Genomic DNA, 15,565 nt, shown 5'->3' on the forward strand with positions numbered 1-15,565 from the left:
GGCACGTAGGAGGTGGTGAAGTGCATGCTTGCTACCTGAAGAAATGTAAGGATGGTCACACAGAGAGCTGCCTGTCTGGCAAGGGTCTGGGTTGTCTCAAGCAATAACCTCCTGGGAGAGGAGCCCAGGGGTCTCACAGAATCCTCAGCAGAGATTTTGCTATTGCCATAAAGGAGGTATTGGCCATGCAAAGAAAGTCCCAGGGAGGGAAGTGTACTGAATAAAGCAGTAATGTGTGGAGAGGTAAGACTGCAGACCCAGAAGTAAAAGAGTTGGGTTTATGTCATTGAAGGTCAAGATGCAGTGAACTGACTGATACAAAAGCAAACTTGGGTGCAGCAGACAAATGGTTAATGTGATTGATGAGATCACAGTCACTTGTTATCTGGAACCAGGTGCAGAGGGCCTTGTTTGAGCGTCCAATCCATGTGGACATGAAGAGGTCTGGGCTCTCCAGGGCTCTCTACTCATTGGTCTGTCCTCTTAGACATGCCTGGTGGGTGATTCAAGCCAGATCTGCACAGAAGGGCCTTTGTCTTCAATTTGAGGTAGGAGTTGGGAGGTCTGCTCCATTCTCTAGGAAAGTTTCCCAGAGCCCTGCATCTGAAGAGCAATTTGGCATCTCTTTGGCCGTTAATAAAAATTGTTTCTTTTTTTTTCAGTTTTGTTGACATATGGTTGACATACAGCACTGTATAAGTTTAAGGTGTACCACATGATGACTTGATATATATATATGTCACTGTATATATATATATATATATATATATATATATATATATATATTATATATGTCAATATGTATATTGACATATATATATTTCACTGTATATATGTGTGTATATATATACACACTGTGAAACGATTACCACAATAAGTTGTTAACATCCATCATCTCATAGATCCAAAAAGAAAAAGAAAAAAACGATTTGTTCCTTGTGAAGAGAACTTTTAGGATCTACTCTTTTAGCAATTTTCAAATATACAGCAGTGTTAACTGCAGTCATCCTGTTGTACATGTCTTGATTCCCATTCAACTACTGCTACCTGTATTGATTAATAAGAAGCTAGAAACTCTTAGCCTTCAAAGTAGGTTTGGCCTGGAAGACTTGCAAATAAACCCAAAGACTAGCATTCAGAGAGCAGAGTATCCCCTAAGGAGAGATTTTACACGGTGAAGCCATTCAAGTAGGACATTAGAGGCACTGCACATCCTTTCCTCCTGGAAAAGGAGAGCCAGGAGAGAACAGGGATTCGGAGAATGTGGCATGTGTGAGACAAACTTCAACGACCTCACAGTTTTCTCCAGGACCAGCTCTGCTTATCTACTTCTAAGCATCAAGTTTGCGATTTGTTTAAAGAATCCTACATTTTCTTAAGTTAGGAACAGTGCAATAGTGAGTGAGAAATGATGAAAGACACATTGATTGAGCCAGAGAGATAACAGGAATTTCCTCAGGAAGGACAATATCTTAGCAGCTAGGCTAGACTGATATAAAAAAAGAAAGAAAGAAAATATCCATAGCTAATAGTTCCTTACAATGGAACTAGGAAAAAGGAGGACATTCTAATTGTTACTAGTTCAGAGATGGAGATACACCCAGATAGATATACCAGAAGAAAAAGTAATACTAATAATAAACATATTTTTAGCACTTATGTGTGTCGAGCATTATTCTAAGTTTTTTAGTGTTTTTAAAGTTGATGTATAGTTGATTTACAATATGATATTAATTTCAGGTGTACAACAGTGATTCAAAAATCTTATCGATTGTACTCCTTTGAAAGTTATTATAAAATATTGGCTATATTCCCTGTTAACTGTTCTAAGTATTAATGCATTTAATTCCTCCCTACAACCCTATGAGGTAAGTATTAGTATTATCTCCATTTTATAGGTGAGGAAACCGAGGCATAGAGAGATTAAGCAATTTATCCAAGGTCACAAAGCTAGTAAATAGTTGTAGTATAATGGGGAATGTATATTTGGTCTTTGTCCCTGGTTCCTGACACAGAGCTCCGAAAACCCTTGTAATTTCCTACGTGACAAGAGTGATAGGAGTATCTTTAGTCTGTGGGCCCCTTGATATCTTCAGGATGGGGGCTGGTGAGAGAACGACCAAGCCTTGTTGAGAAACTTGAAGCTTTCAGTCCCACCTCCCAACCTCCATGTAGGAGGAAGGGCTGGAGGTTGAGAAAATCACCAATGGCCAACGATTTAATCAATTGCATGCATGAAATGATACTGCCATAAACACCTCTAAGCCACAGCACCCACATGCTGGGAGGGTAGGACACCCCAACTCCATGGAGACAGAGGATTCTGCACTCAGGACCCTTTCAGACCTTGCCTTATGTACCTCTTCATCTGGATGATCATCTATATATCCTTTATAATAAACCAGTAAGTATAAGCACATCAGCTTCCTGAGTTCTGTGAGTCGCTCTAGCAAATGATCAAATTTGAGATGGGGGTTGTGGGAACTCCCGATTTATAACTGATCAGTCAGGAGGATGGGTGACCTGATACTTGCAGCTGGCATCTGAAGTGAGGGTAGTCTTGTGAGACTGAGCCCTTAAGCCTGTGTTGTTTGATGCTAAATCTGTGTAGTTCTTGTCAGAGTTGAATCAAATTGCAGGACACCTAGTTGGTGTTGGGATGTTGGAGAATTGGGGTTGGTATGAGAAAAAAACCTCTCATGTAGTGTCAGAAAGAACCTGACAGTAGCAGAGCTGAGATTCAAGTCTATGTGGTCTGGCTTTTAAGATGTCAGTGAGCAAACTACATGTATCTCTCACACCAAAGGCTCCAGGAGAGATCATCTGAACGCAGCAGATGGGGGGTGGGTAATGAAAGCAATTGGAGATGTTCCCATGGATGACTTTAAAGGTCTCACTAGGGGACTTCCCTGGAGGTCCAATGGTTAAGGTTCTGTCCTTCCACTGCAGGGGGCAGGGGTTTGATCCCTGGTCAGGGAACTAAGATCCCACATGCCGGATGGTGCAGCCAAAAAAATAAACAAACAAAGAAACAAACACATAAATAAATAAAATAAAGGTCTCACTAGATGATATAAGAAAATGTGGACACATTTGAAGGGGAAAATCGAGAAGATCCTGGTAAAATACTTCAAGAATTATTACTGAATTCCAGCACGGCAGTTACTGTGTAGAGGGACTCAGACATGTCCTGTGTTATGAAGCTGCTCTACGGAGATGGTGCTCTACAGGAGGACTGGGGAGGCCAGAAACACACCTGTTGGGAAAACAATACCTGAGTGGGTGATGGGAAGACACCTCTTGAGGAGCCTGACTCCACTTAAGGGATTAAAGCTAGCAGGATGTATGTGAACAATGGAAGCCTTGGACAGATCCAGAACATTGGAAACAATTTTCAAAATCGAGTTTAGAAAAGTGTGTTAGGAGAACATATGTCTGGGACCAGCAACAAAGAGAGGGAGCTGTCCAAAAGACAGAGAAGGGATGTGACAGGGGAAAGGGTGGGTTACACCATTTTCAACTTTGTTGGCTCTGCTTAAAAGGAGTTGGGGAACAATAGGAGGGAAACATTAGGGTGAACATCAAAGAGATCGCAGAAAAGAATGTTTCTGCTGATACTGAAGCAGCACCAGACACTCAAGGCCTAGGACTCCAAGGCAGAAGGAAGGAGAGGCTTTGTGGGCAGAGGTGATAGAGGGACATCACCTCTGTTGTCGGCGTTGTGCAATGTCAACCTAAGCTTGGGCTTAGCAACTGGACACCAACTCCAGTGGAGACAAGAGTGGGTCACAAGCTGGAGAAGTTCGAGAAGGAAGAGAATTCACAGTGATACAGGATAAATGCATCTGGGATTAGGAACACGAGGCTTAAAGGGAAATGGAAATTGCGATTCATCTTAAATATGTATATGGATACCAGGGGGGAAGAAGGGAGCCTCAAGTAGCCTGTGGTGGGAGGGCACCCATTTTACATTTTTGAATTTTTCACAGAGACATGAATATTTCAAAGGTCATTCTCTGAGAGAGCAGGCAGAATGCATAGGTTGGATTGTTTCCCCCAGGATATAGGAAGCAGAGAGCAAAATTAACCTCTTGTTGGTGGCTTTTTCTCAACACTGCAGTTGATACTAGTCAACTGGCATTGTAAAGACTGAAGTAAAGATTTCCTTTTTACTTTTGTATGTGTTTTCTGTCTTTCCTGCGCTCTCCCTGTATTATCAAATCTCTGATCCAGTCATTCATTAGCAATAGTCATGTGGTACCAGGATCTGGGTTCTGGGAACTTAATTTTGCTCTAGTAGTCTGGGCTTTGCTTGTGTTTTCTAAATTCTCTGTGAGGAAGCTGATCCTGGGATGTGGTTCATATGCTTCCTGAGTGACTTTTTAGGAAAAGTGGGGTACCAGAGAAATTCACGTCTGGATTGATTGAACTTTGGAGGAACTGAAACAGCTACCCCCATTCCGGTAGAAGGGACCTCTGCTGCTGCTGTAGAAGGAAGAAGGCCTTGACTCTACCTCTGGCGATGCAGTGCGCTTTCTGGCTGACAATGAATGAGCACAGTAGGAGATCAGGAAAGGCAGAGCTGTAGACTAGCATTTCTTAGAACTTTTAGGTCATGAGAGAGGGAGACTTTATTTTAAACTTTAATTTCTCTCTGGATATATATTAATGGGAGATTTATATTCAAATGTACTGCAGCACTTGGTGCCTTTTATTCTGTCCAGAGGTGCTCATTGTCAACGCTGGTGAGCTACCCTGGACAGTACGGCTGGTTATCATGGGAGAGAGGGAATTTGGGCTTGGAGTGTCAGCTGGACATAATGAATGACCCCTATGATCTATCCAGAGGAATCCAGAAGCGTGAGCTAAGCTCTTTTGCATGGATCCCAGGAGGATAACAAGGACAAGCATGTGGCCCTTTACCACTCCTCTTCCCGACCCACACACTGCCCAGGGTGGCCTCAGAAGCCTGCCCAAGGCTAGAAGCCATAGACTGCGTCTCGCTGTGTCTGACTGACCCAGACAGTAAATCCACTGCTCTCTTTATTTGTACACTGTCGGAGCTTTTCTGCAAGGCGTGAGAGCAGAGCCCCCAGAGCATAGCCTCAGTCCTCTCCCTGCGCCTCTGGTGCAGAGATCCAGGGTAGGACACCTTCCCCTGCTCACCCACTAAATGATTTCATATGACTAAACTCTCGTGCCATCCTCCACACTGAGTATTTCCAGAAGGGAGGCGATATTTTGGATAACAAAGGGTGGTCGAAACATTGGTATTTTACTTTTTGTTTTAAGTGGGGAAGGTTGTGATAGTCTATAAGGATAAGCAGGTAGAACTCTACGTCGGGGGAGGGGAGTGCTGAGCATAACCAATTTTGTGATTTGAAAGCTTTAGACCACTACGCTTTGAAGTGACTGCTGGTCACCAGACTTGACCCTTCTAGACATCAGTAAACATGGGAATGACTTCCTGACGGAGGGAACAGGCTGCCTTGAGGGATGGCAGCTCTCCCCTCAATATGACCACAGGCTGAGTGCCCAGACATGAATTTAGACAACAACCAAATCTGGAGACTGATGAGGGGGCAGTATGGGGTGGATCAGTTCTGGCCCCTGTTGTTATACCACTTTCTGGATCTTCCCTACTGAAGAGTGGCAAAGCCAAGTCTGGGATGTTACTGGAAATGTTTTTAATGGGAGAGTGTCCAGTGCAGTGAAACAGCCATGTGGGCTTGTTTTTGCCCTCACTAATCCTTTTGATCGCTAGGTGTGATACAGATGGCCAACTACTCGAGGAGTTATTGTGTGCTGTTATTGACAGGAAGTAGCCGCCTAGCCAGGGACCACTTTTCCATCCTCCCGCCCCACCCCCCAACCCTCACATTTAGGAATACGAATATAAGGGAGGTCTTGGTTAAGGTTTTCAAGAAATGGTGAGCCTTCTACACACTCTTTCCCTCCTGCAGGCCAGATGTGGAGGACTACAAATTCCTGCAGGGTGAAGGAGCTTGATGCCTGAGTCACTGCATGGAGACAAGGCATCCTGACCAGGAACGTTTGCCGGAGGCTATTACCATTATGAGTGAGAAATAGACTCGTACTGCATTTGAGGCACTATACATTTTGCTCTATTTGTTACAACAGTTTAGTACCACTCTAAGTAATAAACCAAGTGGCTGAGTTAGGTCCACAATTTTCCAGGCAACGGAAAAAGAAAGTGGTCTGAAACTGCCCTGCATACCCCATACCCAAACTCCCATTATTGTTCAGATTTGAAGAGGTGACACAAGACCTCCATTTTGGCTCCTGGCAATGCTCTCCAAATCAATATTGGCAAGATAGCCTTATACTTTTGAGTCCATTGGACCCTTAGCTAGTCCCTTAATAAAAATAATAATTTGATCCCTGATGACTCTCCATTCCTTTGATCATGATCATTTGAATCATGATAGGGATGAAAGGGTGAGTGATTGGTGTTTTCAATACAGACCTGCCTCACTGGGGCTCTGGGCAAAGCCTCCTGAGAGCTAAGGTGTGAGAATGAGAAAACGATGCATGTGATACCCCTAGAGGAACAATGTGCAGAATGGCAGACAAGCAGCTCCATCCCACTCCATGCATGGGAGATGGTGTTAAGGGCTGGGAAGCAGAATTAGCTGTTGAAGGCTGAAGTGGTGGTCCAGCCAGAACACTCTGAGACATCAAACTCTGTAACAGACCACAACCCCAAAGGTCGGGGCTCAGTGTGGGTATAGACAAACCACTGGGAGAGATACTCACATGGGATGGAAGACATAACACACGGTAGGCGTGTACATCTAGTGGAGTGGCATCTAGCTAGCATACTTCTGAGAGCCTACAACTGGGTAGTGTTTCTAACCTAGATTCCTTCCCCTGAAGAATCTCTTGGGTACCACAATTTTCCTTATGACCAGATCACAGCAGACAAAGAGAAGGAAAGGAGAACCACTGGGCAAACAGCTGTGACTCAGAAACTTAGAATTTATTCTGGAACATCACCCTGATATTTTAACTGGTGCTTGGTGGATGGGAGCTAATCACAGACAAGCAGACAAGATGGGGTGCTCTGCCTTCCTATAGCACAGCTAATATTTGCACATAAAAGATCCTTCTTTCCCTCTCTCCCTCCCTCCCTTCCTTCTTACTTCGGGGTAAGTGACGCAAGGTCATTTGCCCCACTGTCAATGTAGACTTTAAAATGATGAGGGCCACAGTTTAAAGCCACACTAACCCACGTCTTACTTTGGGGAAAGACAAGTTTCCAGCAGGTATAAATTTACACAAAATACAAGTATGCTTTTTTGCAACAAAAGAAACTATTTATTTGGAATATGCATTACCAGTACAAATTAGGAGACTGTAAAACCTACACCGTGTTAGTATCATTAGAGAACACAAAATTTCAGTTGGAATCAAAAGGGACAGAAGCCTGTGCTCTCACAGAAGCAGGAAAGCTTAAACTTTCAAAACCAAAACAGAGCAGAGCTTTGCAGGTTTATACTCTGAATAATAAGAACAGGGGAGGGGGAGCGGGAGAATAAAACCAAAAACCAAAGGAAAGCACTTCAAAATAATTGAAAACGCCAAAGGAAAGAAAAGAAGTAAAAAGAGAGAAAAGGGGGAAAACATTGAATGTTTTTATTAATTTTAACAAAAGAAAAAAAAATGTTTACAAAAAAATAAAAGATTCCAGAAAGCTTTGAGCTAGGGATTGAAACCATAAAGGTGATGTGAAAAGCTTGTCATTATTTTGTTATGACTTAAAAACAAGAGTGCAAGCGTTTGGGTAGAAACACTTCCTAAAGTGTTGCTAACTTTTCTTGCTTGGGTTCTGGCTGCTTTCTGAATGCTTAATCATTTGTTGAATGAAAAACATTTAAAGTAAGGTTCCTCCAGATAATATTGCTTTCTTTTCTCCCCTAACTTAACAAAAACATTCCAAATCAAGCCAGTTTGACAATTTGCTTTAAGCAGCTGCCTAAATCAGAGGTTAATAAGAGGTGCACTGCCAATGAATCAGGTGTAACTGCTCAGCACTGTAACAATAGCACTGAGTCTGGCTCAAAAGATTATTCGGCCAAATGACTCTAGGACGGCTTCCTGGATCTAGTCTACTCAGCCAATGGTGCACATCCCACCAGGATCTCCTGTGGGATTCTACTGGAAGAAAAATATCCTCTCTAGCTGGAAAGAGTCGTGGAACGTCGTTATTAATCAGGAAGAAAGAAAAGAAAGCATTTTATTGTGTCATTCACAATCAACCAAGGCAAAAACCTTTCCCTACAGTATAAAAAGGTCCCCTGGACCAATTCCTTGAATCGTTAAAGGGCTAAAAAGAAAACTCAAGTCCTTGCCTTTGTTTTTCTCAGGGATTGCAAGAATGCCACACACTCCAAAAAATGCAGGTGAAAAATATGACATCATTGTGGGCTTGATCTTTGAAGTCAACTGAATTCTGAAACGAACAGAAGTACAAGGAAACAGCCTATTCTACACATGTCATCTTTTCACATCACCTCAAATACATATTTAAGGAATAAAAACAGCAAGACCATAATCCTGACAATTAAAAAAAGCCCCCCCATAAACAAACCAAAAATAACACAAAACAAAACATAATTTCTTTTTTATATTTTAAAGAGCAGAAGAAAGAAAAGAAAAGAATTTATTTCTGGGTCTCAAAGTTAATAAACATAATAACGTGTTAGGCTGTACCTATTATGCTCACTATTCCAACCTTTTTTTTTTTTTTTTTTTTTAGTTTACAAAATGAATTACTGTCACTTTTAAACATTGTGAAACAGGAAATGGATGTGCACAACTCGACACTTTTCTAGCATTCTTGAACTAATTCACAAATGCAAGAAAATAAAAGAAAAATGGGGGAAATGGTGAATGTAGGTAGTTCGGTGTTAAAAACTAATGCAGGAATGATGTGCATTGTCACAGAAAGAAGAGGGGAAATTCCCCATCCTGTTTTGCGTGCTATGAGGGTCATTTTTAAAATTTTTATTATAAACACTATTAAATTCAGACCGCTTTTTTGGTTTTTTTTTCTTTATCTGAATATACAAGAACATTCATTATCAAATGTTCATCATCAATACGACAAAGAACGAGACACGAGTCGCAAGAAACAATGGAAAATGTTAATAAAGCTGAAAGAATCGTTGAGTATTTTTTTGTGTTTTTTTTAAGTTTTTTTTTTTTAAATTTGAGTTTCTGTAGTTTCATCTTTTTTTGGTATCGAAGTCAGGTTTTTCTGGGCAGAAAAATAAAACTCAGAAGGAAAGAGGGGCAGGGAAAGATATGTGAGAGAAAAAGGCAAACAGTAAATAAAGAACCACCACCACAGCAAAATAAAAAATAAACGTAAAGGTGTCACTTGGCAAAAGTACCGCACAGGAGTCAATACCAAGCCAGGGGGAGGAGTTAGGGATGAAAAGGAGGATGTGATGAAGAGTTACAAGGTGGGCAAACCCTAGGGCTAGTATCATTTCTCAGGGGAAATCTGCCAGGGAAAATGGAGTGCCCCCACTTCCATCAGAAAATGAAGGAGTCTTGGGGCACATTTTGGTATCTGTAGGATTGACCTAATACGAATTCCCAGGGAGCTGTATTTCCAGAGGCACGCTCTTTCCATCCCCATCCTTCCGCGGCCAGTGTTCTCACGCTTCGCTTAATGCAAAGAGATGCGGTGGCCGCCATGTTGGATGTGATCGTAGGCAAGGAGGGGAAATCGTGGGAAAGGTACTGGTTGTGAAGAGCACTGCATGAAGTGCTAGGTGGGGAAGATGCGGTGAGAGGTGATCAGTGCAAACTCCTGCAGGGAGAGAAACTGCCTGTGCAAAGGTAGCACTGCTCTGACCTCTTTCATCAACTTAAAATGGCAATCATTCAACCCAAATCTGGAATCATTCTTCCTGTTTCCAAGAGAACCCTTTTGTGTCCCTTTTGTACTTTGCCCCTAATCAGGGGGATGCGATCCCACCATATTCCTCTGTGGGTAGTTTCAATAGATCCCTGCCACTCAGACAAAGTTCTCCACTGGTTTTAATCCCTGTAGAATGGTCACAAGATGGCTCCTTCCAGGAATCCTCTTTATCAAGCCCTGTTCTGATTATGGCACAGGTTAGAAGAGAGTCTTTCTACTACTCTTAGTCATCCAGGCATAATGCCATCTTGCCAAATATTTACTTTTTGCATTTCCTTCAAATACACATACCTTCTAGTTCCTTAGGTTAACCCCCCACCTCCCAACACCCAAACACAGGAACATTTTCTAATCATTACTGAAGTGCCATGCAGAATGTCCATGACCTTGTTAGCTGGCCACTCTCAACCCTCAGGGTCTTATACCTCTCCCGGAGGCCTCTCAAACATAGTAGATGTGACAGGGACTAAGTAGTTACAAGGCCACATAACTGGATTCAAGTACAAGCTAAGAGAACCAGGTCCCGTTTTTTTCCAATTTAGAAACATCTCTATTCTAAGAAACCAAGCAGACCAAAACAAACAAACAGAAGGAACAACACTAACCCTTCTCTTTGTCATCACGCTAATGACCTCAGGGTACTAATGTTAACCAGAAGTTAGAACAGGAAAACCATTTATTGTCCCTATGTGGCATGAACCAGTTTATCTTAGGGATGCTTCTTCCCCTGACTTCACAGTTACAGATTGGATATGAATGAAATCAACTTCTTGTCTCTCACAAGCCTCTTGGTGAGCCAGGCATAATAACCCCCATTTTACAGATGAAGAAAATGAGGCACCAAGAGATCTGACCACCTCCCACTTAATCAAGTGACAGAGCTGCCATGTTTATTGCTGGCACAGTTGGCTATGAAGAATGTGAGCACAGGCGACATGAGGACAGCTTTCTAGTACCTACTCTTCACTCTCAGATATTACCAGGGAATAAAAATCATGGATGATTTCACTGAAAGCATGACCTCCCTGTTCCCCATCACTCTCAGGTCTTCAAAGTAAGCAAGCAAAAAGTTTGCTCGAGCCATGTTCTTATACACCTTTCTGCTCCAGGACAAGAATGTGGTGCCATATAACACTTTAGATAATTAATGCAATGTCTCTAACATAAACACAAAAACAAAACAGAACCAAATCCATTGTAGACTTTGTAAGTACTGTGTGTGGCTCCCTGAGAGCTCCAGAGGTGGTGAGAACAGGATTAGTTTATACTGGAAACCGAAACCTGGCCTTCATCATGATCAAGTCCTGTGTATGTCGTTCTGGTGTGTGCATGCTGGTGGCCTGGAAGCCCCAGGCACATGCTGCTTCTCTGTCAGTGACCTTCACTCAGAGTTGTTAATTCCCTCTCTTGGGCTCACAAGGTATAATGCTATGGTTACTAATATAGGTATTTGAATGTGGCATGTGACTGATTTGGGGCAAGTGAATGTGTGAGGCTGTGCACATGCCTACATTTGTATGCGTGTGTGTGTGTGTGTGTGTGTGAGAGAGAGAAAGAGAGAGAGAGGGAGTGAGAAAGGGGATAGGTAAAGGGTTGCAGGATAAGAACCTTCTACTCCTTAGTGATGCATTCACCACCGTGCCTAACTCAGACCTGGTTTTGCAGTAGATTCTGAACACCGCTTACTGCACGGTCTCCAAAGACTGTCCCTCTGAAACCAAGAGCTGTTACTGGGAAGATGCAAAAGCCTCTAGGAATTCCGCCCTTCATATTCCTTGAGGCTTCTCTTGCTGCCTGACTTCCTGCTGGGAACCAACCTAGCAGAGGTGAAACCAGAAACGGTGGCACTTTTAGAAGCCCAGCAATGGCAGCCCCCAAAGAATACCTGGGGCTGAGAAGGAAGAGGAGGAATTGTGTTCTAATCAGAATCGTCCCCAGGGAGGGAAGAGCAAGAGGAGGCAGGGCGGCCTGGAATGAGTAGGGCAATGTGGCGTATTCCTGCTAAGAGGTCGTGAGAGGAACGAGAGAAACAGAGAAGGGCTGCCAGTTAACAGAGGGAGCAAGGGATCCGAGGGAGGTAAATTTCGCTCCTCAAACCACCAGCATGAAAACATACCAACGCTTTTATTATTTTCTTTGTTATTTTTTTTCCTCGTTAAATTCCTCTAATTGTTGAAAATATCCTTCAGGGATGTAATAGAGGGCAGGGACCCAGGGAGTCTAGGACAGAGGGAAAGGGGCGGGGAAGATGATGGACACCAGGCTGATAGCTGGAGGCAGGGAAGGGTGGCTTCTACCCAGAAAAAAAGGGAAGAGAGTATAAAGAAGTGTCCAGATTGGCTGAAACAGCATCCCAAAGAAGAGAAGAGAAGGAGACTCTTATTGTGTGTGCTGATTGCTTCGACCTCCAGTCTGACCGCTTCAGCGTTGAGAAACCCTCCCTCCTGGCCCGGCCCCGACTGGAGCACAGGGTCAGCCGGGATGCGACTGCTGGGAGATCAGTTGGAGGTATCAGAGTGAACACTGCCAGGGCCTTCTGTAGGGGAGGTCACTGATGAAGGGGTAGTAGCGTCCTGCCAACCTCCATTAGCCTAGAAGGGAAAAAGGGAGAGAAGTCAGTCCTCTGAGATCGGGTGGCTGTTCTGAGCAGACAAAGACAATAAGGCAACTTGGGTAAAGGGCCGAGCACAGTGCCTGGCACACGGGAACACTCATCCAAGGGGCGGCTATGATTGTGGTCGATGATACCCACCTCCCCCACCCTCAGATGAGTTTGGCTGCTCCCAGCGAGCCTCGGGACACAGTACTAGCACCTCTCACTTCTCACAGGCTTTGTAATTCAGTCCAAGCCACCAGATGATTGTTCTGTGTGCTCTAGGATGACGGCAGCTGCCCTGCAGGCCAAGGGACCGAGTTCTAGTTCTGACCCTGGCAACAAGTAGCTATTGGCTCTGGAGAAGCACTTCCCCCTGTTTGGCCGTGGGTTCCCCTTTAGAAAAATTAAAAGATTAGCTCCAATGCTTTCTCGGGTCCTTTCCAGCTCTGGATGCTCCCTGTATTATGGGATCCCAGGCACCTGTTCTATGCAAGGTTCTGTTCTAGCTGCTCGAGGGTATATAATGATGAGTGAGATACAGCTCATGTCCTCAAGGATGTGGATGAGACAAGCAGACGAATGAACTATAATGCTGGGCAGAACCTAATACATGGTACAGCCCAGTTGTCATGAAGCTTCAAATGAAGGCAGTATCTCCTCTTGATGCAGTATCAGCAAAGGCTTCATGGAGGAGGGATTCTCTGAAGTGAGCCTTGAAAAGCGGGTGATCAGACGAATAAAACAGGTAAAACAATGGTGCCAACACCATAAAGACTGGTCTGTGTGACTATATCCAAAAAGGTGGTAAGACAGGAAGCTACAAGTTTGACCTATATTTGTAGATCATCTTCTAAGACTCTAAGTCCAGATGCATTAAAACAATAAAATTGTCCTAAAAGGATTTGTTTTAATGACCACCTCTTTCAAAAAATACCCCACCATTAAATAGCTGAAGAATGATTTGCTACAATGGTTGATTCATGATTGTTTACATATTTTAAAGCACTGAACTGTAAATGTGCCACAAGGCCTCTTTTCCCCAGTCACTGGGTTCCTTTGACGTTAATAGACTCTCAACGCTGGAAATGTTAATACTGAACAGACCAGATTTTAGGGAGTCCTGCTAAATTATTTTTATTGTACTTTCCTCTCCTTTTATTCCCTGAAGTAGGTGGGGGTGCCTGGGGCAGATATGATTATTGCCACTTGGGAGGGACCACAGCTTCCGCCCTAGTATAATCCACAGTACTCAGGAGCACGGCTGGCACTTGTGGGTACCGGGAAACACCCATTCACGTTTCATCCACAAGAAAGCACAGGCGTAAGAGAAAATCAGGCTTCCGGGTTCTGACTGAGACACAACACAGGCTTCCTGACCTTTAAATCAGGCTCCTTTTTCTCTGCCCTTTTCATCCACTGGGCTCTCTCTGTCATTGGCTCACCCAGATGATGCTCCAATGTTCCCAGGAAAGCCAGGCTTTTCATTCAGAGCAGCTCCCACCAATTACTTCAGCATGAGGGTAGGTTTTTCCCCACACACCTCACTTTAAGAGCAGATCTGGACACTAAGCGGGCAAAAGGTCATCCTGGGCAATGCCAGGAACACGGCCCCTCACTCTTGGATCAACGAATAACTGTTCTCAAGTTCAAATCTCCATCTCTTAACTGAGTCAGGCAGCTCCTCCCGCTCCCCTTTTCTGTGGGAGGCCATTTCCCCTGTTGTTTGTGAAAGAGAGATTAGAAAGAGAACAATGAAGGGAAAATGAGAATTCTTTCTCTTATAACAGGAGGCTTTGCTATCTTTTGGGGCCTAAGACTCTGTAGGATGATCAGAATCAAGAAAAGAATTAATTCAATTTCCACATTTAGGTTGGTCACCAGAGTGACAATATCTTACTCAGCCTCCCCTCTCAACCAAGAACACATGTATTCTTTTGGTACCATTTTAGGCTGATTGAGAATCATGGTTCTGTTTATTTTTCCCTGAAGAAAATCCTTTAGCATCATTTATCTTTTCTGATGATAAAAGTAAGATATGCTTATATGATATTTGCAAATACAATGTTTGCAATTATGCATGCAATATCATATTTGAAAATAGGAGAATTGTAAAGAACAAAGAGTACAATAGCCATAATCCTACTACCCAGAGATAATTACTCTTAGCATTTTGATATGTATCCTAATAATTTTTTAATATGTGTATGTTTATCAGATAGATAGGTAGATAAATAAATAAATTAACTCATTAATTAAATAGACTGGAAGGTGTGTGTGTGTGTGTGTTTGCTGGGTAGCATGGAATTTTAGGAAACTTTCCAGGAGCTCCATAAGCACAACATCATAAAGCAGAGAGTGAGGTGCTTATAAAAGAGGAAAAATGTCATGTATCTTAGACTCGACCTGGTATGAGACAAGTAGGGGAGGAAGCTCTCTAAAGCAGCTAGTGTCCATGTCATAGCACGTGGCACAAAGGCATGTCATTACATTGCTCACAAATCACCACCACTACCATTGTTGAGCCATACTATAATTCCATTAAAATAACAATAAGTGGTGCCCCAAATGAAGCCATTAGTAAAAAAAATGAGCTCTGTGGCGTTTCATTAGCAGGGAATTAGCAAGGCGCTGTATATTGACCAGAAGGTTCTAGGAGACTTCTTTTTGAGTCATCTCTGAGCTGAAATAACTCAAACAGCAGACATTTGATCTCTTTCCTTCAAAAGTTCTGTTTTCTCAGACCAGTGCTCAGGATGCCAGAGGGGAGAGAGAGCTCACAGATGGTGGAAACAGGAATTAGTTCAGCCTGATACCAAAACCAGCATTTTAATTATGCTAGCTGGCCTGGTGAAGAAGAGTACATAAAAAACCTTATTAAAAAATAAAGAAATAAAACAAATCTCTTTAACTGCCTTTTCTTCACTCCCCCTCCATCCACAAACACACACACAGACACATATGCACACACACTTCAGATGGGGTGACCAACTGCCCCAGTTTGCCCAGGACTCTGCGAT

General features: G+C 43.1%; 1 protein-coding gene across 5 annotated transcripts in view; it reads right to left on the reverse strand.

The window, feature by feature from the left end:
• Positions 1-15,565, reverse strand: part of PBX1 (PBX homeobox 1) — a 318,235-nt gene that overhangs the window by 27,733 nt on the left and 274,937 nt on the right. For 3 of the 5 annotated variants that reach the window (XM_082406232.1, XM_082406235.1, XM_082406233.1), the window contains one exon: positions 7,313-12,543. The exons of the other annotated variants lie outside the window; for them this stretch is intronic. In XM_082406232.1, coding sequence (XP_082262358.1) covers positions 12,451-12,543 — 93 coding nt within the window. In that variant the 3' untranslated portion in view covers positions 7,313-12,450. Of the gene's footprint in view, positions 1-7,312; positions 12,544-15,565 lie in introns of those variants that run through there. 5 annotated transcript variants of the gene reach the window in all.

Source organism: Balaenoptera borealis (genome assembly GCF_965194805.1).
Source record: "Balaenoptera borealis genome assembly, chromosome: 1".
NCBI lineage: Eukaryota > Metazoa > Chordata > Mammalia > Artiodactyla > Balaenopteridae > Balaenoptera > Balaenoptera borealis.